At 34.4% G+C, this 26,039-nt stretch overlaps 1 protein-coding gene across 2 annotated transcripts in view; it reads right to left on the bottom strand.

Annotated features, from left to right (window-relative positions):
* fign (fidgetin) overlaps positions 1 to 25,759 on the bottom strand; it is a 55,634-nt gene extending 29,875 nt beyond the window's left edge. Inside the window, exon 1 of one of the 2 annotated variants that reach the window (XM_015358834.2) lies at positions 25,604 to 25,759. Coding sequence is in view for 1 of the 2 variants with exons in the window: in XM_015358833.2 (XP_015214319.2) it covers positions 24,683 to 24,707 (25 nt within the window). In the remaining variant the exon portion in view is untranslated. Of the gene's footprint in view, positions 1 to 24,682; positions 24,962 to 25,603 lie in introns of those variants that run through there. The other variant, XM_015358833.2, reaches the window with a different exon arrangement.
* Positions 25,760 to 26,039: the final 280 nt, after the last annotated feature.

Raw genomic sequence — 26,039 nt, forward strand, 5'->3', positions numbered from 1 at the left:
TATTCTGAGATTCAGAACAAGGCAACAAAATTTCCGATGAGGTGAAGTGTAGATATTATATTGTAAATTAGCAGGCTTGTGAGATACATCTCTTTTAATTCAATAGAAATATTGTTCTTGACTTCAAGACGATTTTGCCGACAAACACAACTTGTTAACTCTGCATGCCAATCACATTGGAACATTTCTGCGATATAATGCGTACTGCACAACCTCTACTTTTTCGCTCGTTAATCACACAGTATCAGTTGTTATAGTGACTAGTCGGCTGGGAGGGCCAGTTTCAGTCGCAATTCTCGCAAACTCTCGCTCTCGCCTGTGGCGAGAGATATACGACATAGCAACTATACAGTACTTGATTGATGATTTTGTGCTTAATTCACAATTTGTGAAATTGTTTGATAATTTTCGAAATTTCTATTTTTCTAAAATCTTCAGTTAATTTATTTTGTTACTGAGATTTAATAACTGGACTGAGTTGGGACTGCAGTTCCATTTTAAAGGATAAAGAATCAATGTATTGTGGGGTATACCTGTATATCCCTTTCACACAATTTGTCAATCAACAGGGTTTGTAATTATTTATGCTACTTAAGCCACAATTACTGCAGAAAATAAAAAGTACTAGCAGACATGTATGGTTATGATTCAGGTTGCCCAATGTTTTTAAAAACTGTAGCATCCTCCCGCCTGACATAGATGGATCTGTTTTACAAAGCTAAAGATTTCTCATTGCTTGGGTTTATCTGTCAAACAAGTATCGATTTGGCAAGAGACAAAAGATATATCAACTCAGCATTAATACAATTGCAAAGTCAAATGTTCAGGAGGTAAAAAAAAGCAAAAAAAAAAAACATAAACCTGACAAATGTGTGTAAAGCTGAGAAATGAAGAAATATAATCACAGTATGTTTAGGCATGTGAGATCTTTTTTTCCCAAACCTAAGGAGATCAATGAAAACTGCATTAGACAATTTCTACAGACTGAGAATAGTTACTTCAAGGCTACACATGCCTTCAATGCTTGTCAGCATTAATACCTCTGAGCCAGGTCTACAGTCAATCAACACTAGTTATTAACCAAGTGAATGGCCATACAAAAGCTACAGAGGAAAATGCTTTCAGATGTCTACATCAAAACATCAGTGTTAATAAATATTAATGTGTTTCATTTGAACTACATTTTTTCTGTCATTTAAGCAATGCAAAGAAAGTGTTCGTAATTATTCACAGGAAATTAGGATCACAATTTATTGGTATGAAACCGAGCTGGCAGGCCAAGACTGGATCTAAGAAGCTGGATATTTATGTAAGATTATTCCTGTCTGATCTATCATTGTTTCCTGAATTTTGACAAAAGATATTTTTACATTTTTCTTTCCATAAATTTTGTAAAGGTAATTTTTTTTGAGGAAGCTTACTGGTTTAGAATAGCATAGCAACACATTCTTAAAAGGATACAATTACCAGTCTTTGTAAGTTAATGACTATTAATATGTTAATATCCAAAATAAACTTAAAATGCAAGGCTGTGGTTAATTCAGAAACCCAGCATATCTGCACAGAACCTACCACTGTTTGGTCAAATTAAGATAGAGACAAACACATTGCAAATTAATAATAGCTTGGGACAAATTTTTGGTTCTTGAGTAACTCCGTAAACAATAATAGAAACTATTCTATTTGCAAAGAAGTCCTGATGGAGCATCCCGATGGATCTAATATCAGAAAAGCAAAGCAAGGCCCTGAAATTCAGGAGAAAACAATCACAACCAGGACTGAGAAGCCTTTTAAGTGGTCAAAGATTTGAAGGAAATGAGGCAAAAAGGTCAGTGAAATGAAAATATTCCAGAAAAATCCTTCACACATTGTGAAATGACTGGAAAGAAACCTAATTCAGAAGCAGAGAAGCAGGATTTCATAGAAGCACTGAAGTAATGCTTGTTCTAAATTCAAAGAACAAGCATTCTTGGTAGAATAAAAAAGAACCACACAGTCAGTCAATGAATATAGCATGGAGTATTAACACAGGCTGGTCTAGAGCTTATGTTTCACTATAAAACTTAAAAACATGCTGCATATCATAATACTTCCTGGGCAAAAAAACAAACATTTTTGAAGAACTGATCAGCAATTTAATTTAAATTAAATTCTGCATTTCTTTCTGATTAAGAAACATGCAGAGAAAGGTTTTACAGAACAAATGAGATATAGATGTTGGTTGAGCTATGCGAAAATTAAAAAGCCTTAAAAATTAGTACTTTTTTTAGAGTAACTACACTAGCAAAAGGGTCACATTATTCCCATGCAACAATTATTTTTTCCTAATTCTGAACAAAATATTTATTAAATACATGAATCTTTAAAGCTTCATGTCCAATTTTGTTGTTTCTTTCCACGCAAAGACATAAAATGAACGTTTTCCTTTACCTACACTAAATAAGATGAAATACAATAATTTCCTACAAACAGAAAAACAGAAAAACAATTTTCAGCTAAAAGAATATTGCAATAATTTATCATAGTGTGGACAGTGAAATCTTTGCTTTCTTTTACTCAAGTTATGTTCCTATTTATAACAGATTTTTTGTTCTTTTGTAACACAGAAGACCAACAAGTCTTTAAGATTTGAATAAGACTCAAATCCCATTTCTCAATCCACAGCAACATACAATCTACTGGAAAAGATTTTAAAGTAAAACATAGCCACATTCCATTAAGTAAGCATGTATATATAATTATTTATGCAGTACAATAATGATTAAATGTGAATGTGCTGCATTTGCATGTTCTACTTTTGCCCAATTAAAAGCTAATTAATTAGATACAATTCTATTAAGAAACAAATCCCACTCATCAATATACACAACCTTAGGTCATTCATTGCTCAAGTGTGAATTGGCTTTTAACATCATGCAAACCTTAAAAAGCAAAGTAGTAGTATTAGCGATTTAAATATACCACATAGTGCTATTATGTTCTCAGGTGGCAAAATAGATCAACAATAATTGATAGGTATTATCCTAGGGCAGACAAAAGGAACAGTAGATAGGTCTTAACTTCTCACCTCTGGGAAAACTTGGGAGGAAATTAAAAAGATTTACTAGAAGAAGATCTTACTCTTTTGATCTTGCTAGTTGACACTAGCCACATAAATAAAATCACCATTTTAATTGTTGTTAAGCACTATGCAATTGCTTTGAACAGGAATTAACCCTCAAAGGACTCCATCCCATTCAGATGAGAGCTCAGACAATACATTATGTGCACTTGCACACAATGTAAAACTATTACAACTTAAACACATAACCTACCCCAGAAAGCATTAAATACTGTATATGAATCAATGAATGGGAAAACTACACATCAAAGTGGAAGAAGCCTGAAGAAGAGAGCAAGCACAACAGGACAATAGCTCAACATTGCCAATATAACGAATTCTGACAATAGTTCACAGTAAATGCAGAAATGTACTCATGCAAGAAAATGTAACAGTTCTGAAAGAGTTGAAAACTCCTGCTGCCTTTCTGATTTTATTTAATAAAATGTTACAATTAAATCAAAGCAATTGTTGCAAAAGGACAGCAACTTCTTAAACTACTAATACAGTATATAAAGTTGGTAATTGAATGCAACAGGTAGGAATTCAACAAGATTATATGTTTTCAAAAAACGTTACATAACTTCTACTACCGTTCTACTAATGTTGTTTACTTAAAATGTGTTTAAACTTTAAAATAATCATGGTTCACTGATTTTGGCCTTATGGAATTGTAACTGTATCTAAAGGAGCCGTGTTGCACTTGATTCAAAGACTGTCATTTAGTCTAACAGAAACTAACCTCCTGTATTTTACTAATGTCAGTGCATTAAAATCAAAACAACACCAAAAAAAGGTTGAAAGTCCTGATTGTAAGACCAATGAATAGGATTGCATTATTCAGGGTCAAGACAAATTTCACCCACTGCTGTGATGCACATCCCCATGAAAATCCCTTTATCTGTAAAGGAATTGCATTTCATACACGTATTGTGCTATTTTCATTTTGAGGTCTGTTAAATTTTCTTTTGCATGCCGACACCGTGTTACAGCCTTACACAGAGAAGAAAACATAAACACTCCTGTTTGTCTGATGTAGTTTGTAGGCTGGAATTCTACAAATGTAAAAAGCTTTCATTTTGAAACCTTTATTCCATTAGCTTGGCCTTCATTAACAACAAACTCCCCCTTTCATTAGTGAAAACAGAAACTAACTACAATACATACATTTCATTATAGCAAAGTTGGCATTAACACACAGTATTAAAGAATTATTGCCTATTCTTGAGTGTTTATCACTATAGCATTTTTAACAGCAGGCATTCTGTGCCAAGAAGAGACAGCACAAATTACTTAATAGTTTCTTTAATTAATCTTGGGGAACACTAAGGACCAGAATATATAAAAGTAAAAACACATGTTTTACCACTTCTACAAGGGTACACATTTATTTTTACTGAATTACAGCTAAGATAGTGGGCAATAATATGACACTAACACCTTTACAATGACAATCATATTTATTGTGGGCTTATTAAAATTAATTTTAATATCTATCCTAAATTAATTTGTACTGCACAATCAAAAAAAGGATGATGTTTTGTTTGTATTTGACAATTTTTAATATCAGTTTACAGTTGGTTTTTAACTATTTGGACATCCATCGCAAACATAACCTAATACAAATGTAGCAGATTTCATTTTTATGCAAATTTCCACCCCACATCCACAATCACAATTCTTTATTTTTTGTTTTTCTGGTATACTGTCAAGAGTGACAGTGAAAGAGAATATCAATCCTTCTACAATTCTATTAAGAGCCTGCAATCAGGAATGTAAATCAAAGGTGCACAATTTAAATTAATTCTACCTTCCAGTTAAAAATCACTTAATCAGGAAAGACTTGTATTAAGTCATACTGTGCACAGTCCAGCAAGACCTATGCTATTAAGTTTGAAATGGTAAACCATGAAAAGTGAAGTGTGAGAACTGGTGTGGTATATAACTAAAATTAACATATTTAGTAGCCATGTAATACTGTATTAGAGGAAACATTAAAAAAAAAATTAACCAACTACCATCCACATTACAAATATCTACGAAACCTCAAAGAGAGAGCCCTGTCGACTGACAGATGAGAACGCCTTATAACTTAAAAAATAAAATCGAATTTAAAATTGACATTCTCAAACTATAATCAGCTCTGAATTGTCAATACCCAGAAACATTAGTTGGCATATACTGTTTTTCTCTGAAGTTCAGATGCGAATATAGAACAGACACGATCACCATCTTTTCTTAGAAACACAAAAGATTAAAAGAACTTTGAACCTGTACCAGAGGTGGACAAACCTTATAAACAAGTGAAGTCCTTCTGGATTTCTTCACTCACCCAGTGAGATCAGTGCTGCCAGGTTAAACTTGAAATCTCTGTACCGGTCCACTCAAGATATCATACACAAAAAATGATTACTGATTAATAACTCCATGGTGCTTTTTGATTTTTGATTTAACTTAATACTTCTCTTAATGGGAGAATGCTCAATTGTCATTTAAACAAAAGTTATGAAGATTGTAGGCTATGAAGGTTCTTAAGACTGAAAGAATAAAAAAGGGACACAACTGGATCTGCGATGTAGCAGCTGTGTCCAAATTACTACATTTTTAACAAATTATACACAGAAATCTGTTCCCACCACAAACAAAAAATTAATCCTGGTCAGAACTGCATTAAATGGAACTGAAGCATGAATTTACCACCAAACCCGAAGGCTATTTGGCAATTTTATTTCACAGGTAGTTGGTGAGCTCTAAATTAAAAAAAAAAACAGCTTTGCTTAAGCAGTTGTTTCCATGGTGTGCTGGTGTCCAGTCATCTGTCACTGGTTTACATATATACAATGACACCCTTCTTCTTCATGGCAACATGTTGTCACTATGAAGACGGCTGAAATCCACTGGGGAAACACTGGGTATCCCCCAGGTACCCCCAGGGAAGAACTTTAGGAATTCCACTGACAGACTGACAGTCACACTCATCCTCCCCAACATGCAGCTCACTGCTGCCCTACTATCATGGCTCACACACCCTTTTGAAATACAATCCACCACATTTCTCCCAGAGGTAAATGAAATCAGAGGGAACACCAGTCATTGATGCATTGTAAATTGGCACAAACCATCTTTACAACCCCCACCACCACCACTATCCTTCTACCTCCCATTTCATTGAGGAATTAGATGACTTTTCCTCTTCAATTAATAAACCATTTTTTTTTAAATCTGAGCACAAGTATTGTGAAATTAAATAAAGAAGAGCCTTAAAGGACTACTTTCTAAACAGTGTGATTATAACCTGGAAGATAGGCTTTTTTAAAGAAACTTAAACATCACACAGCATGAATTACAGAGTATTTTTAACTTTAATTAAAATGTGTTCTATAATTCCAATTGAAAAGGAACATCCATTCAGAATAGATAACTTTTTCAGACATCTAAAAGAGGCATCCATGGGATGACTGCTCAGGTCTCTGTGGTTTTTGTTTTACATTTTTTTCCGTCATATTAAATTATTCTGTTAAAACTTAAAAAATACAAAGCAGGCAGTAAGTTATACAGTCTTTTCCTACAGGGTATGGGAGCACTCAGAGTGCTGGTGCTCGTGAAAATGACATCTAAAGCAATTAATCTGCAAAATTTACAGACCTGATAGCATCACAGACATGCAGCTGTGCAATGTAGCTCATTCAGTCACACACAGAAATCCCAGATACTCTACAATCTTATCAGTTGTTTTAAAACTTCCTTTTAAGTTCTGTTCACCTTGAGTTCTGGAAAACGTATTCTTAGCTTCCACGAAAGTATTCATAATGTTAACAGATTAAAATAAAGGACAGAAATCAAAAAGGCCCCTTTTCACAAGCACAATTAAAACAATTTTCATTAAATATACATTCTAATTTCCAAAATAAATTGGCTAGCTGTCATTTAGAGAAAAAAAAAGCTTTATAAGTTCTCAAAGAGATTGAATACTACTCTAATGAATCATAAATTAAGTATGCATTATGAAATTCATATTCAACGGTCTTTCAATTCTAAGTACCTAGTGAAAACTTCTTTAGATAAAAAGAAAATCTTGGTATAGCTTCTTCACTCCAGCAGCCACAGAATTCTAATTCTGCTTTACTCAGTTTCATGTTGCAGTAAAGTACAAAATCAATACCATTTGTCCAACACACAGGAGAAATGGAATCTATAAACCGCTTTTATTGAGTAATTAAACACCCATTATTGTCCCAAGCAGCAAAACAATAAATTTGATAAAAGTCTTTCCAAAGGAAATACTGTAGTGATTAATACCCCAAGTATGTATTAAATAAAAATCAAGATGTCATTGTGTAGTAGCACAAGGCAAAAAAAGAAAGAAAGAAGGAATATAGCAGCCAGCAATACAATAACAATTTAACCTTAGGTTGAACTCATTTCAAACACGGAAAGCAGAACTTTAAATCTTCTTATTTGTGTTCTTTGAAGTCTATCATTTCTCCTTATTGTCATCAGTGTCCTACAAGGCTGGCCTGACTGATTTTATTTTTAAATTCCTTGATAGAATATTCAAGATTTTGATTTATTCAATTCTAAATACAAACCACCCAAACATTTATGGGCTACAAGGAACATTGATCTACCAGCTATTTTAGAACATGTTACGGTAAGATTAATTCCTGATGTGAATTTATGATGATGGTGCGCACAGAAGCAAAGTGTCAACTCCCATATGGCCTTGAAATCTACAGAAATGCAGCTGAACTCTCAATAAGGACAAGGTTTTTTTTTCCACTTTCAAACAAGACTTAGAAATTAATTTAATTCTGTGTTGTCACCCAGCAGACCCATCAATGCGCCCACACATACAAAACACAAACACATGATCCAATCAATTTTCTCAGTCTAGGTTTTAATTGTAAACACTGAGTCAGTTTTAGAAAAACAGCACAGCTTTTATTAAATATCAATCTTCTTAATGGTAATAGAATTTGGATGACCCAATTCATAAAAAAAAAATCACTGAAAGGAACATGCACCATTAATTTAAAGATCCACAAACTACAGGTGAGGCAACAATATCAAAGTCATTGCTATAGTTTGGTGAGGCAGTTCTATTTTTTTCCCCAAATAGGCATTTGACTTTCTTCTGAAATGGATACAGAACTCATGTTAAACATTCATCGAAGAGAGCACATTACAGAAGAATGTGGTATACATTCATGGTGTATCTCAAGCAAAACAATCAGTAATTTCCCAATTTATTAGTCACTGCATTAGAAATTATCATCATCCTTGGATCAAAACAAAACATACTGTTATATTTTCTTAACAGGGGTAGTGTCTTGCTCAAAACAAACAACAAAAGTAATGTACTCACGCCATCTCCTAAATAAAAAAATCAAAACAAAATCTCATTAAGTGGCACCTCCAGGCTCATTTTTACCAAATATCTTCTACATACCTTGGATAAAATAGGGTCAACTTTGAATGTTATTTTCTGGAGGGAAAACAGAGATTCGACTTAAGACCCCTAAAAGTAAAAGCCTGAGGGGAATTTTAATTAGCATCATTTTTTTTATTTTATACACTGCAAACTTCCAAAAGCAGAAGATATTTATCCAGCAACAGAATAACACTGCTGTTTTATGGAAAAACAGAGTCTTTCTGTACAAATAACTGTGTCACAGATTCACCATAAATGCACAAAACCTTTACATCTTCAATTATACATTTATCTTATTTCCACAATCTATGCAAGAGTTATAAAAGGTAAATACAAGTATTTAGCATACTAAATATTTTATCTGACAAAAAATAAATGTAACTCCATTTTGAGTTCTAAACTTCATTATTAGATCACAAAAATGCCACATTGCATAACTTGCAAAATACAGACTTGAACAATCACTCCTTTGTTTAAATGCATTTATCATTGTTTAAGCAACAATATGCCATCTCACTAATTCTTCTTTCATGTGAATACTCCATTCAGAATGATCTGAATGACTCCTATTGCCCACATACTTTTTTCATATTGATAACAATATTCAACATGACTTTCTTGGCAGTTTCCCCCAGAATATCTAAGGGTGGGGGAACTGTCAGTGTCCTTTACTACACAGAAATTGTGTTTTTTTTCCATTTTGAAACATTAGACAATTTTAAATTGCACATTAATGAACCAAATATGAGAGAAGGCAGGACGAAACAACACAAGACAAATTTATAAAATTACTTCAAATCACATTGTAAATTATTATTAAATTCCATTATAACCTTGTACATTTTTCCCCTAAACATACACATTCTCTGAGCTGGTGACACGCTTTTTTATTTTTTTTAACACCAGATAACATCCTGCTTTCCAAGTATCCTAGGAAAACAAAAAACACTGGGGTACTCACATTATCAACAGAAAAACAAATGAATAAGTGGAAGTTTTTTTTCCCTTGCTTGCTCTCATACTTACAAAGTTTTATTTTAAATTCTCCAACACAAATGTAAAATATAAAAATGTTTCACCACCCCCTGCTTCCTCTTCTTTTCTACTCTACAACAGAAGGAGCAGCTCCTACTAAGGACATGACCTCCAGAGCAGCACTGCTCTAAGCTCCCCCTCTCACCCTTCCCAGCACCATGGATCCTCGCTGTTGAAAGTTCCATATAAATTATATCAAGGTAAGCCATCATCCAATGATGCCAGGAGAGGGAGTGTGCAGGGTCCCACTGCAGCACCAACGGCTTTTTAGCTGTTGTGAAACCAGCCACCCAGTCCTGCATTTGTTGCTGTTAGAGGCCAGGACTACAAGGAACATTTAGTAAGAGAACTTGTCCAGGCCAGCGGACAGAGCTGGGAAAAAAATAAACACGTTTGTAAAACTCAACTACATCTAGGCTCTCCCGGAACAGATGTTAAAAGAAGCGCATGCTTGTTCTCCCTTGTAAAACTAAGACAGAGGAAAAAAGTGTAAAAGTTGGCGGCAAGCAGATGAGTGCAAAAGTGTGAGAAAGCGGAACGTGAATGCACTGCTTTCTACTTCATCGTATGCCTTCCAGTGGGAATTCAAGATTTCATGTGAAAATAAACTTCTTCTGCCCACATGAGATCTCACAAAGGATAACATCACCCCACCAACCTCCACACTCTTACAAAACTGTGGTCATGAACAATGACCTGCCATTGGAACAAATCTGTATGATTATGTAAAATAAATTACTCTAATAAATCGAACAATAACTGCAAATATTCTAATAATATATTATACATTCAGAACATTTAAGAGTTTTTAACTTTGGTTACATATTTGATTGAAATTTCACATTGTTTTCCAATTTTTTTGGTATTATCTGTACCATGACAATTACTTAAATTTAAGTATTATATACACTTATTCATGTATATAATTGCTAGATAGGTGAAGAGCTAAGCAATTTGAGAGTTAGAGAACAAAAAGTATAACGTCAATTTAGAAGACTGCATTACACCAGGAATGTGTTTTTTTGTAAACCCGCCTAGATTAAAATAACTTTTCATTTATTTGTTGTAGAACATGGTAGCATTGCTTCAGTTTAAAGTGGGTCTGGTAAAAAAGCTAAGGTATGCTACAAGATAATAAGGGTAATTTAACAATATTTAACAATTAGGAAATAGCTCCAATATCAAAACATTATTCATATCCAAAAATAACACCAAACTATTGATTGTGACCCCTTACTGTATTACTATTATACACAAATCCTGAATGCCAATAACAATGACATCACTTTAAAAAAGTATAAAATTAATTAATTTTCTCTTTTACATAGCAGTTGCATTATCCATATAGGTTCATGTAACTATCAGTGGATTTCAAAGTCGGAAATAAAACACATTTTTTTTTAATAAATACAGTTTATTTTTTTAAATACAGATTTTGAAACTATGCACATTGAAAAACTTTATGTAAATATCAAATATCAAGAGACTAATTCTGTTTATGATATCCTGCTTCTCTTTTAGGCACAGATGGCTTTGCTACATAATTGCTGATAGTATTCAGCCACCTCAATTTCCAAAGTTCAAATTAATACTGTAGTTTTGCCTTCTTTGGATTTCTGAATATTCTTATTAGTTCTATAGTGCATTTTATGCACACATCAATGTTATTTAAATGTACATTTCTGGGAATGAAACATTTAAAAACTATATGTATTGACTGAAACAACAGAATAAGGTATGGCTGCACTAAATTAAAAATAATTTAACTTACAATATATAACCATAAATGACACAGCAGGAAAACAACCAAACGTCAAAAATCCCTTAGGAAATATAAAAAATATTTTGGCTCTAATGACACACATATTACAAAATAAAAAAAAAACAGTAAATGACCTATTAACTATTCCCTTATTCTCTAAAAAAGAAACTCAGCACTCAAATACCACTACATACCATATACTGTATATAGACGCTTATTTCCTGTTTTTCTTCTGATTATCTGTGATTATTACAGTCATTATTTTTAAATCGTAGAGGATACATAAGGTTTGTACACATACAGAGGACAGAAGCTTCCTATTTTAATTCACTCTATTCTTTTCTTTTATAGAAATACTGGGTTTTGGAATTTATCATTTTCATCAGAATGCATGTTTCTCTCAATGTATTAATAATTCATGTTTTTTGTCCAGTATACTGGACAGGACGCTCCAGATGGATCAATGAAAATGACCTTCAAGTGATTTACTTGTTTTTTCAAGCAATGTTTACTGTCTGTTTTCTGTTTGGGATGCACCATATGGAAGATGGGGTCACAAACATGAGAACTGTTATCCATTTTTTTAAAAAATATTTTGTAACATGATTTGCTGATATTTGAAAAAACAATTCTTAACTTAATCAAGATTAAGGGAAATGTTTCAAATTTCACAAATACGAAGGAGGAAGGGGAAAAAAATAGACGTTTTACCATCAGATAACAAAAATCAGACCAGCAAAGTCCACCAGAAAAATAACAAGGATTCAATGAATGAACATAAAATGAAAGACATTCATAAATGCACATAAAAAGGCAAATAAGCATAGTATATCTTGTCAGTTACAGTGTCAGTTACTTTAACCTACATGTAGCAGAAGTTAGTACAAGGTGTAGTAAAAAGGGCTTATACAACTTTCTGAGTGTCTAAAATGTCTAGAACTTAGGTGAAATTCCCACAACAATAGTGTGGCATAAGATATTTAATAACTGATTTAACAAGAAATTAAACACACATACTTTACTAGGCATATTTTTTCTGGCTCAACACTGGATTAGACACATAAACCTACTCTCCATATACAACTAAAAGAATAGGAAATCTTACATCTGCTTCAAAGGCATATCATCAAACATGTAATATCACAAATGCCTTCAAGCATCAATGCCAAAAAGCTTAAATGAAGAGTTAAAGTAAATTTCATTAAAATACCTATGAAAGACATTTAGTATCACAATATGGTTCAATAACACAGAAAAAAGGATGATATTTGTGTAATTTGCATTTCCACAATTGTAATAGCACTTCTCTACCTAGAAAAACACCTTTTTCCTCATAAGAGACTTTAAATCTCATTATGTAACTGGGTTTCAGTTATTTCATCTTTAGAAAAAAAACACCAGAAGCACTCCTTTTAAAGGGTATTTCTGTGTCCGATTCGCAACATCCAAGCAACAGCATACATTTAACTGGAAATGCTACCTTAAAACTTGCTACAGAGTGCCTAACGAAGTTAGCAGAAAAAAAAATGTTAAACCTGCCCTGCTCAAACGTAAAATGCGATAATTTTTACATACCACTATTCCCATCCACCTCAGTTCCTATAATAAAAAAACAGCTGATTGCTAATGCAGCCGTCAACACAGTCACATCCCACTGTGTCTCCAACAGGCGGATGTTTCCCATACAGAACTGCACAAGCTCCAGCTTACAATCTGATTACACAGTCCCTTATTCTAGCAGCCTTAAACCTCCATGGCAGTTTACCAACATTTTTCCGTCACATTTTCTTCCTTTTTTTAACAGACCGCAGACTGATAAGCTCTCAGGTAGCCAAGGATCTTTGAGTCAATCCCTGGCAGGCAGCCAATCTTTCTAACCAACTGTCTCGGGCTAGGATGAATGAAACGTTTGGAATTTAGCAAGGACTTACAGATTTGAAACATCTTTCATGATTGTCCTAATTAAGAACCAACTTCTTTTATGTGATCTTGGTAGTACATCAAAACAATATCAATTCAACACAATTTGCAGTTGAATGTATTGCAACAATTTCTACTTTGCTCCAGGAGGGATTTCAAGAAACGCATCCAAAGGATTTTAGCTTTTTGTTTTCAAGGCAATTAAGCAAATGAGAGATGTGTCACATATCAACACAATTTTCCTAAGACGGTCATTTCAATATTCTAAATTGTAAAGACTTACTTGCCAATATAATGTACAAGTTAAGCCATATTAACTTCTTCTGTGATCTTAAGAGATGGTAAATTCTCAGCACAAGTGTATCTTAATAGGTCTTCTGTGTATTTAACCTGTTCCCTCTCATCAGCTATGGAAATCTTATAATACAGCAGCTAAAAAAATCATGAGATCATTTCAGGAGGAGCTGAAGAAAAAAAGCTGCTTTCGTTACATGTGTGCTCCCACTTTAAAATTCAAAAATTATCATTAAAAACCGATTGAAGTTTTTATTTGACTAAAAAAGCTGAACCTGTACTTTAAAAAAAAACTTCAAACACTTTTAAGTTTCAAAGTCCTTGAAAGGAAGATTAATGTTCCAAAAGTAATTAAAAAGATTATGCAAGACTAGAGTCAGTGTTTAGGGGAAAAGTGGAAAGGGTACCCCCAAAAGGGTGTGGTAAAAGCCTCCTGTAATTAAGAGCAGAAAAAGTATTCTTCAGTACTGTACAGCTTCTGATCAATAACCAGCTTGATCCAAGGGTAGACCTAATGCTACAAAGACCACCAGCTTCCCAAGCTGTCTTAGAATAATACAATATCAGCTATTGACAGTGCATGTGAAAACTCATTATGCTAAAGCTTGAAGCCATTTTTATTTTTATTTATAAGGTAGCAACTGAAGGTCTACTAAAGGCAGCAAGATACAGTATATACAATATACTCATTCAAAATATAACACCAACAAAACATGTTGCTTTGGCAGCACTGATGCATAGACTTGGTGTCCCTCTGGACAGACTGCTGGGATGCTGTGCCACTGTTCCTCGACAGCCGCAGCCAGCTGGCAAAGACTGTCCAGTCTCCACCATCTCCTAGTGAGGGACTGGCATGTTGGTCCCATAGATAGTCAACTGGACTGTTCTCCGAGCGAAAGCTGGCTGCAAGATGGCTGTTTCTGGACACTGTTTGCTTGAAAATATGCCATTGTAATCATGTCAACGGTGTGTTCTTGCATTGCCCAGCTGGAAAATCAGCAACTTTCAGATCGGCTTGTAGAAATGGAGAAACTATTGGCCCAAAGACTTTGACAACATACCACCCAGCAGTAAGTCTGCCTTCAGACTGTACCAAAGCTGTTCTTGTGTTACAGAAGATACTCCTCACATTATCACACTTCCACCTCCCCACCGGTTGGCTCGAATGCAACAGAGAGCATAATACTCACCATGACATCTCCACACATTGTCTTCCGTCAGATCGGTCTAGGGCGAAATGACATTCAGCAATGAATACAATTCTCCACCACTGTCTCTGCAAACACCTCAGCGGTCATAGGGCTTACTATCTTAATATCACAGTGTTCAGTATCTTGTTATCCCATGGAGTACTATTACTCAATTAACAAACCTGTCAACTCCTAATTTAAAAATGGAAAAAAATAGGCACGTTCCTAATGAGCTAGTGATGAAAAACTTAGGCTGTTGAGTTTTCATTGTGTGGTTGTATAAACTATTCCTCTATAAGGCTTCTTGAACACATAAATTGTAATAAATCATCTATATTTACAAATGCTGACCACAGGTTATTGAAAGATGCACCTAACACTTAAATAATTCCAACCTGTGAAATTGTCAGAATGTAATTGAAAGGTTTTGTTGGCCGCATGAAGCACCTCCAGTTTTTCTTTTCCAGTCTGAGCGTTTATGCCCAGTAGATGCCCAGTCAAGCCTTAACAATAGTGGGAGGTCGAATGATATTTGAGTACCTGAAGAAAACGTATGCAAACAAGGGGGGACCTTACAAACTCCACATAGAATGTGCCCCACCTTAAAAGCCCAAGACCTAAATGCTATTGAGGCAACAGTGCTAACAGCCACATCATTGTGCTCCCTGTGCACAGACTTTTGCAGGGAATAATGACTAAAGGTAGAAATCATATATATTACAGCACTCCTGAGGGAAGATTTGAAGCAGGTAGTTTTGTATTTAGAGTCTCCAGGTAACATCCAAAAGAATAATCATCTCCATACAATTTACACAAAAACAAAACAAAAAAAAAGAGTCCTTCAATGGAAGGCACAGTTGTCAGAAAAATAAAATATTATGCCTGACCGGGTTTCACTATACACACAGTATTTACCCTTTGTCTGCTTTGAACTAAAGCGAAAAGATCCTATTAAAATGGCCATTAAGAATCAAAAGTTTAGAGCGTCTAATTAAAATGTAAACAGTGTAATGAAGACATCAGTTTTTTAGGCAAACGTCTCTCTCATTGCCACTTGGGGTATGATAATTACTGAAGCAAATCTATGAATGCTCATGAATCCTCTACAAGTCCAGATTAAAAGCATTACTGCTAAACCTAGTTTTGTACACGAGGGGATTGTCTATTCTAACCAATCCCCAGTAGGCCTATAGCTGTTTCTCCTTTTTAATAGTAAGAAGACGGCAAGAGGACATAAAAATATTATTTGAAACTGGAAAAAAAGGGTTGGGAGCAGAAGCTATGTATTTCAATCAACTGCATGTACTGTACATGGCTGAAATTTAAAGTGTCACATACAAACCGTATATATGTAATTTAAAAGCAAACATATGAGTGCAGGTTGCAGAACCTGCAAAACAGAAATTGTGGATTTTTATAGAATTCTGACTAAACACTAATGTACAGTGTTTTATAAATAAGTCTTCAACTATATCTTTGATTTATACTTGTGAAAGTGCCATATCTTGGCACTGAAAATATTTAATAGTTGTGCTATACAGAGAAATTTCCTACCCAGACCATGCACACAAGCTTTATTTGTAGTAACTAGAAATCTTGGCATTTTAGAATTTGTATGAAAATAATTCATAAATATTGCAAAGAGTTCATAAAGATGTATCTTTTCAAAGACTGAAGTGTGCCATTTAAACTTTCTCTGTTGATCTAAAATTAGCCTGTTGTAGTAAATAATATGGTTAGATGTTTTTAAGTACACAATTATGATAAGGATTTTATATTTTCATCATTATGCTTAATCTTAATCGTTCTATCATGGTGGAACACAGGTACAAAATAATCAGTGGCTAACAGCCCTAACAGTTACATTCAATCATATATAATTATTGGAACCCTAATCCACTGCTGCTATCAGCTGATCTGTTATTTTTTTTAAAGGCTAGTAATTAAAAAAACAGTAATTTAAAATAACACTGCTTCCATGTTTTTTGGGGGGATTTGGAACTAATTAAGAAATTGATGGCATTAAGTACAAAAAACAAGCAATTTTTTTCAAATCACATATGAAGCTTTTTTAACTAGATTATGAATCACAGAACAGCTATACAATTAATATTTGTCTATGTTTTTAAACCCTGTATTGACATTGTGAACATCACCTAAAACAGCTGCTTTCCACACACTAATAATGTGTTCATGTGTTTCCTAATATTGTCTTTGGTTTCAGTGTTATTACAGGAACCTTTTGGCTATTTTGTTTTACTACTTTTTCGTCTAGCAAAAATGATTTGAAGACACAGAGGTGCAGGGTTTCAGTCACTGCTAATTCGCAATATGGATACAGTTCACAACAGTACCACGTAAGCCATAACCACTTTGCTCCTCCCTTCACAAGGGGAATTTTTAAATGCATGCTAAATCTACAATACTGTATCCTACAAACCACACAAGAATAAAGCACCTAGCCAATAATATTTTAACAACAATCATCTAATTTAGAAAACAAACTGAAAATACCATAGCAAACAATAACAACCCTTGTAAAGTACATGAGAATAGAATTGCCTTTGATGTAAATGTCTTGGATAGGAGTTTAATTATTAGTAACATAAAGAAACCTGTTCACACCTGCGCTGCAATAACACTGATAAAAGTAACTAAGCACAGGCAATGTCAGAAGCACATCTTCCCACTAAGGACATTTAGGACATTACATCTAAACACATTCTAAATTCATGAACCAGAATCTGCAGAGTCAATGCCCCTCACTTGAACAATTGCCCCTCTTAAATTTAGGCTGAAAGTCAAATAGTCATTGTTCAGTGTCTCTAATAATAGTCTTAATATTATACTGAAATGGAAACAAAGACACTAATACTGTTTTTTTATGCAATGAGAAAAAAGCCAGAGCACTACGGAGCAGTTTAGTAATCATGCCGATTGACAAACATGAAAATAAACCAAAATGATGTGTTGAACACTGTTTATACCATGGTGCCTATTCGAATCTGTGCCATGCTGCCATTTGGTGTTATGTTTCATGGGACTCTGTACTGCCAACACTCCGATACAGAAAACATGAATTCTGAAATTTAATACTCAAAAAGTACAGGTAGCATAGTGTCTGTGTATACTCTGCCTCACTTTTTAAATTGACGCACGAAGAAATAAATATCAACACCTGCCTGTAAAGTCACTCTAGTCTTTTCTAATGTAACTTTCTCCTGTTCTGAGATAGCAATGGTATGTCCCAAAGATTTGGCAATATATACAAATGTCCACACAAACATACACCACAGAGAAACCTACATATAGTAAATGTTCTAATATACACACTGTGTAAAATCTATTTTTATTGTCTATATTGCTTGCATAGATCCGAGTGTAAATGTATCATAATATAGGTAATTTTGTATTTACCATACAACGGGTTTTAAGTGCTGGTATAAATTCTCTGCATTAAGTGTATCAGAAAACAAAAATGCTGGCCGATTTCTTCAAACTGAAGCCATACATCACAGAGCAGGACAGTAAGCAAAGAGACACATGAAGGGTATACAGGAGCCTTATACAGGCATGGATAATGGACATATATGCATTTAAAAAAAATGTCTATGCCATATGCTGTCAGTCAGAACAAAAAAACTGTCTAAGCAGACAGTCTCTGCGTCTAAATGAGATGGTGGAAGGGGGGAGGTGGGGGGGGGGGAGTATGTCAAGGATTCATGGTCCTTCATCTTTGCAGTAGAGCAAACACGTCTCTCAGTATAGCAACAGACAGCTGCTTCCACTTTCTAATGCGCCCTAACTTAGATCACTGAAAGAATTGTCAACGCACAGAGAAACACACAAAGATAACATAGCCAGCTGCCATAAGGGAAGAGAGAGAGAGGGGAAAACAGCACTCACAGAAGAAATGGGATTTGTTCTATTTGCATGAGTCTGGCTCCCTTGGGTCTCCCTTGCTTTCAAATGGAAAGCACAAAAGACAACACTTAACATATTTGCTTAAAGATGACAACCTTGTGTTGATTTCATTTGAGCCCAGCTTTGTCAAGACTGGAGATATGAGAATGAATAATATCTGTAACAGAGACTGACAAATGTATCCATCTGTACAGTTGAATGATTCATCTACTTAAACAGCTCCACCACTGTCCCAGGGGTGTTATCCAATAAGTAACTTTAGTTAGTTGGAAGGTTTCTTTAATGCACAACATTAAAATGTGATAAATACTGTCAGTTTAATTTATTTATATAATTCTCTCAGGATTTGTGTTGTTCTCCCTTTTACACAAACCTGGAATATAGATTCATTTTAGTGTCACTGAGGAAACGAGGTATAAATAAATAAGTATAGGAGAAGCAGTACCAAATTACTGTGTCTGTTTGTCAAAACACGTGTCACAACCCAAAACCATAATGTAGAATGTTTTCAATGATTATAATTATCCTCTTCATTATCCCTTTGTCAGAAGCTATTAAAACATGAAGCTGGATTAAAAAAATGACACATTATGTACATTACGCATAACATCACCAGGAATGCCAATTAGGGAAACAAAATTCTAAGAAGTTGAAGATATAGCACAGACAGTGATAAGATCTTACTACATAATTATAATTCCATCATACTGGAGGCCACCAAATCGCTTCACCACTCACTTTTATGTCAGTGTCTTGGAAGTCAACATACATGACACACTATATAAAGATCTGGCTATTCTTGCAGTCAGAGTATTATTTTGACATCAGAAAGACATCTGAATTTTATCATGACTTAAATCATAAATCTGGATGAATGTACATTACATTGGTCTTCCATAAAGAAAGTTTAAAGAAAATGTGCAGTATATAGCCAAATCTTACTAGAACCTACAGAACACATATCTGCTTTTTTATGCTTTAAATTTTACAGAACAATTCAGTATACAGTAGTATAGTGAAAATGCCTTGAGTAAAATAAACAGTTCTGAAGATTTTTTCCTCTTCCTTACTACTGTAAAGTAGCACTACTACTCAATCAAACTGCAGTCTTGCTTATCACAGACTAATATTCAGCTCAAAATCACATCTAAAAAAACACAGCAATAAAAACTTCTGGCTTAAAACACTAAACTAGAACATTCATTTACACTTAGGTGGTGAAAAACTCACAAGAAAGAGACATTCAGGAATAAAATTGCAATGGTTTGAATGCTAAATTATTCATCGCTGACACTTGTCAATATATGAAAATATCTGGCAGAAAACTAAAAGAGTTAAGGCAGAGCAACATAAAATGGAAACGGAGAACAGATTGACAGTTAAGAAAATATATCACATAAAGATGACAAGTAAACCATTCCAAAACATACATACTGTTTGGCTGATTACCATCTTATTCATTATTTAACCGTATCACACTCGCAGCTACCTTTTAAACAAAAAAATGTCACAATATTTCTCAGAAATCAAAACTGATTCATAGCCTACTGGGGCTTCTCCACGGATCCGTTCTTTTTTATTTCGAGCGTTATCCACGTATAGGTACAAAATACGACTAGAAGAAGAATTGTTCATCTTGTTGGTTTGTCTCTACAAAAACTATATGTATATAAAACATCAATCACACCCCCCTCCAGCTTCAGAAATTATTTAGATTATTGTCAGGATTTCAGTGATGATCTTTTTGTTAATGTGACGTTATTTTTAGAGACTGGGTACAGGTATTAAAGGGAGTTCAAAAATTGTTTTAAATAAAGTGCATTTCCTAATAAATTATCAAAACATATAGTTACATATTTCATTACACATTAAATTTTACTTTACGCTCATAAGATGCAGCTACCACTCTCAAAAAAACATCAAAGCAATATTTTGTAATGGCACCGAATAAGATGTCCTCCTGAAACACAACATTAAAATAGCCTTATTTATGCTATACACAAAATTACACGCTCACAATCTGTTACCTTCCAATCAAAAGATCAAGTGTACATTTTACACCAAATGACCTGGGGATTTCCTTGACATTCTCAGTACGGGACAAAAAAAATATCATAATTAACAGAAGAAAAGGTTCAGAATTCAACTGCAAAATACATGCGCAAATTCAAAGCGCAAAGGTAAGTTAATTTACACACTCTTCCCTTTGCATTACAACCTTCAGGACCTTCCTATGGCTCCAACATAGAACATAACTTCAACTCTGAAGCTCTGTTTATCTAGCTATCTAAGTAAATGTTTCACTCCACATGTCAACATCCGAGACATCAAGGAAAGAGAGTGCTGAAAGGGGGTGGGGTCAGCAACTGTCATCACACATACCACAAAAACTCAACTGTAAGGCTTTATGTCAACCTTCAAGCTCAGATTGCTATCATAAGTACCACACAATCACGAATAAACTGAGCTGTCATGTCATTTTGCATGCTTATTGGGAGAGCACTAGGTTAAACCAGGACTAACTCAGAATTTCTCCTCATAATGTGGGAACTCTTAACTTTAGGTTGCAGGCTTTTTCATGCAGATACGGCAATTGCTTCCTATTAAACTTCTAAACCTAGATTTGTTTTTCCTTGTGCAGAATGGAAAATGTACCATTTGTCCCTTATATATACACATTTACAGTTTTATGAGTTGTATTACAGTGCTAGACTGTTATGAGGTTATTATTTCACCGCATATATATGTGGCATAAACCAAACAAAATATTTGTTATTACTCTAAAAGAAGGCTTTTATCTGAAAGGTGAGTAATAGTCTCTGGATAATCTCTGTAGTAAAAAATACTTTAACTTAATATTTGTTTTTTTCAAATCCTTGATAATCTCTGTACATGGGAAATTTCAAGAGTATGTTTTAAAAAAACTGCTTTAAGTAGCTGGAATGTAAATTTACATCTAAAGCAAACTAGTTCTTGAAAATTACACTAATCATTAGTATTCCCTATATCACATTTATTCTAACAACCTTTTTTAAATGATAAAACTGTTCATGACCTCAATTATCAGAGATACAAAAACAAGGAAAATTTAGGAAACTTGGCAGACTTCATCTTTATGAAGAGGTTACCCATGTCACCAGGTTGTCAGAGGAAAGATTATTATGCAACTATTTATAAAACATAAAATATTGAGTAATGTTATAGTCTGTTGAAACACTTAGCACTTATACTCCCCGTAGGATATTGTGACAGCTTGTTTTTCACATCACAGGACAGTCTGTGCATCACATTATATTGTTCATGCTGTATAGATGTTAAATAACAAGCATCATGAACTTTGGACCACAGACCAGAATCAACCACAAAAACAAAATTCACTTAGTATATAACACCCATATTTTAACAGTGATTTTTGTCCCCAATATGCTTTTTTTTGGAAAAAGAGTTGTTTAATTTCTAGTAAACTTTGTTATATTTTATGCAAACTACCAATTGTTGCTTGTATTATTTACCCACAATACTGCCAATGAAATCAGAAGACACTGATTGCCTTGTCACATACAAATGACCAGCATAGTAATCAAAAGCAAGGATAAAAATGAAATGTTTAACATCGGCTTTTCACAATGTACAGGACTGGTTTACACCGGATAATGCATCTTTAGTTTTATCATTGCTGAAGAGCTACGTAAACATACTTGAGCTAGAACTGTTTATGTTTTTGCTAAATAACAGGAAAATACACTTAGAACACAAGAATGTTTTGAAGAACAAAGGGTTTTAAGAGAAGACTGGATTATTGGAATCAAAATGAACCCGTTTAAGAAAAAAGACAATATGATGTTTAATCTCTGTAGTACTTCACATATAGCGAATAACATCCCACTAGACTTAAATGCTTAAAAAAACTATAAATCTTATCATATGAATTAACAGCATGTTATGTAACAATGCTATGTAACAATGTGCTGGCTCATGTTCTGAGCCATCTATGTTGTGTACCAGTTGAATACTTATGACTTTGGCAGTTTACATTGTACTTAGGTTTTGTTAGCCAGATTGGAAGGTACAGTAGTTGTGGGTGTGAGAGTAAACAAAAGCTATACAAACGCTGTCATTTGGTAGCCAAGAAGTGTTTAACCTTCTCATTTTTATGATTTTTTTCATTGAGAAATCCAAATATTTTTTCGTAAATGTAGTTTATAGATAGTTATAATCAAGTGTGATTCCAGTTCAAAACCGCGGCTTAAAATGTAATCCTTTTAGTACTTTTTTAGGTATAGGAATATAGTGTGGAAATCAGACGTCTGCCGAAATGAACTGTCAACATCAATTTGACTATAGATAAATAAAAATAAACCAGCACTTTTATCCAATTCAACATAACATTAAAACTTTGCATAGAAGGCTATTAAAGGGCATTAACAGTGTTTCGCGACATATTCTACATTTTACACTAGCAACGTGGCCAACATTGATGAATATGTGTAAAAACAATGAAAAACACTTTAAGAGCATATTGCAACACAAATGTAAAAACAGACGAAAAGCCAATTCTAAAACAGTAGGAAAACTGTGATTACTAAGACTATTTTAAGGAGCAAGACTATTAATTACACCAGAGCATCTCAAAATTCAGCGCGTATGGTTAGTTAAGTTACTAGAACATCAAAACATGCAAGTTAAACGGAAGAAAAAAAAACACTGCACATGGATTATACCGGTACCTCGCACTTAATAACGGACGCCAATTAATACACACTTCAATATTGACAAGATAATGCTATTCACTTTTTTTTTACAAACCTGTGGAAAACATCTAACTACTGGAACTACTCCAATCCCCAAAATAACAACATTTATTTAAATGTGCATAGAAATATTATTTTGCTGCGTTGTTTTCATGGACGGTTCGTGTAAATTCGCACTCAATGTAAGAACATCGAATAAATACGAATAAACACATTCATGAGCATGAAATCACATTCGTGAACACATACATACATTATACACACACCCACATACATTTTACTATCGAACTATAGACGTTGATTTAATCACATCATCTTCATTTCCTCAAATCACACTATTAATGAGCATCAATCAGAGAAAAACATTTTCTCCATCAAATGTCTAGATCTTAACACTCCTTCCTGCCCCCGATTTAAAATTTATAAATGCGATATCCTGCTCATCAGAAGCAAGCAGCCCAATCTGCTCTGAATATATATTAGAGCTTTAACACGAGAACGGAGAAATCTCCCATCTGGTAATCACATTCCGCAGAACAGCTCGGGGAGAAGGGCTCTGCTCTCATTCCTAAAACATTTTCTTCCCTCAAATTATGTGCATCTAAAACAAACATCTACACCAGAGGTCCCTTTGACTTCAGCGGATTCAAATGCAAAAATTCCATCAAATCAGGTATTTATTATTTGTTATGCAAGATGGAAAAGTGGTTCTGCAGCTATATTAGAAAATACTACCGCAACATGATTGTTTTCTTATAACCTACAACTATTTTAGATGCAAACAAAAAAAAAACACTATCGTGCTTTAATGCGCATCAACAACACCAAGCCAAAACCACACTGCAACGAAAAAGCACCCACGGATAAAATCGCCTAATAAAAATACAAACAGAGCAATACGAACCCTTCAGAACTTAAAAAACTTGAGCTTTGTCATATGCAAATACAAGCTTTGCATAGAACATCTTGAAATTAACATTTTAAAATATGCAATAAGTTCTTAAAGTATAGATACACATCTACATACATGTATAATTTACTGTTAATGGTTTCCGTAAGTTTGCTTACAAATTCTACCTCTAAATTAAGAAGAAAATAAACTTAACGTTAAACAGGAATTTAAAGCGCCTAAAATAAAATCACACAAAACACATACACATATATACAGTACGTCGTGCTTTAAAAGCATGCAAATCAATAGCAATCCTAATGACATATTAAGATGTGTATTTTTCAAATTCGGTATAAATAAAGTAGATCCCAAAACTGACATACCATAAACACTGGTGCTACTGATCATTTCTTGCTGCAATAACAAAAAAAAAAAGCTGAATCGGAATTTTCACAAGCAGGAATTCCAAAGGTTGCTTTTCATTAAAGCCACTTTTCCTCTCAGCTATCAGATTTCACTGCCTTGAAACGTGGGCCCTTTTCGTCAGGTATTCATTTAACCTACATGCATATAATTAAGGGGAAAGCAACATCAACAAAAGCTCTCTTGGATAACAAGTGAAGAAAGAAAGAAGAAGGGGGAAAAAGCGAGCACATGACCAAGAATGCAAGTCCATGTCAATTTCACTCGCTCCCGTTGAAACTACCAAGAGCTTCGGGGAGGGCAGGAACAGGATCAGAGGACTAGAGATGCCATTAAAAATACACATTTTCTCTGGCTTTCTGAGGAAACGTTACACCCACCACGCTGTCCCCCTCTACTTTAAAAATAGATTATGCGCCTGCAGTTGCCCCCACAACGAGAGACTAGTGACATTGTATTTATTTACAGCTATAAGTCTGCAGTGATCGCCGCAACTTTTTTTCCAATGTTAGTTACATCAACTTCCCATCACCGTAAAAGTTAGTTTGAAACAATCCAAACCCCACCCCACTCTCACTTTCTTATTAAATAGCAAACACTGGAAACCTAAAGGAAATACGTGTGTGGACCTTATTTTAACCACAGCAGAGTCCAAACGCTTTAAAATACTTTGCAATCATAAGCCAAGTGGAATCGCAGCTTTTTAGTTCAATTTCACTTTGCTCCGTTTGAATGAAAAGAGCAGAAATTCTGGGAGATGCAGATGAGCATTTAAGGGGTGTTTTAAAACATAAAGCAATCGCTCTTCCGTGGCATAGCTCACGTATTTTTTTTTATTAAAAAACTGCACAGATCTCAAAGATACCCATGTAAACTCTTACCTGTATGTGTGGCAGAGCAGCCTCGGAGGTTAGAGTAACATCGATCCGATATGTTTGCTGATGAATGGGTGCTAGGGTTAAGCGAGGATGCCTGCGATTTGAAATCATTCCAAGTTTCTGAAGGGAAGACGGACTACAGCCTCTGCCATGTTGGAATTTCAAACCCAAAACAGCTGCTCTGGAGAAGCCAGCATGCGACTTCAGTACGCATGCGTCTAGGTTGAGGAGCCAAATTCAAATCCTTTCACTCTCAACCAGGGATTAATTCGCTCTGCTATATGCATAGACCGAACCTAACCTCATGTCGTAGTTATAAGCACGGAAAAATTAGCAGACAGCTCCCGTTACAGTTCTGGTTTCATTTTTGCCTCCTCCCAAAAACAAGCAAATTAGACAAACAGCAGCATAAAACTCCGTTCTGTTCAATTGAGTTCCT

The sequence above is a fragment of the Lepisosteus oculatus genome, chromosome 12 (genome assembly GCF_040954835.1).
Source record: "Lepisosteus oculatus isolate fLepOcu1 chromosome 12, fLepOcu1.hap2, whole genome shotgun sequence".
Classification (NCBI taxonomy): Eukaryota; Metazoa; Chordata; class Actinopteri; order Semionotiformes; family Lepisosteidae; genus Lepisosteus; species Lepisosteus oculatus.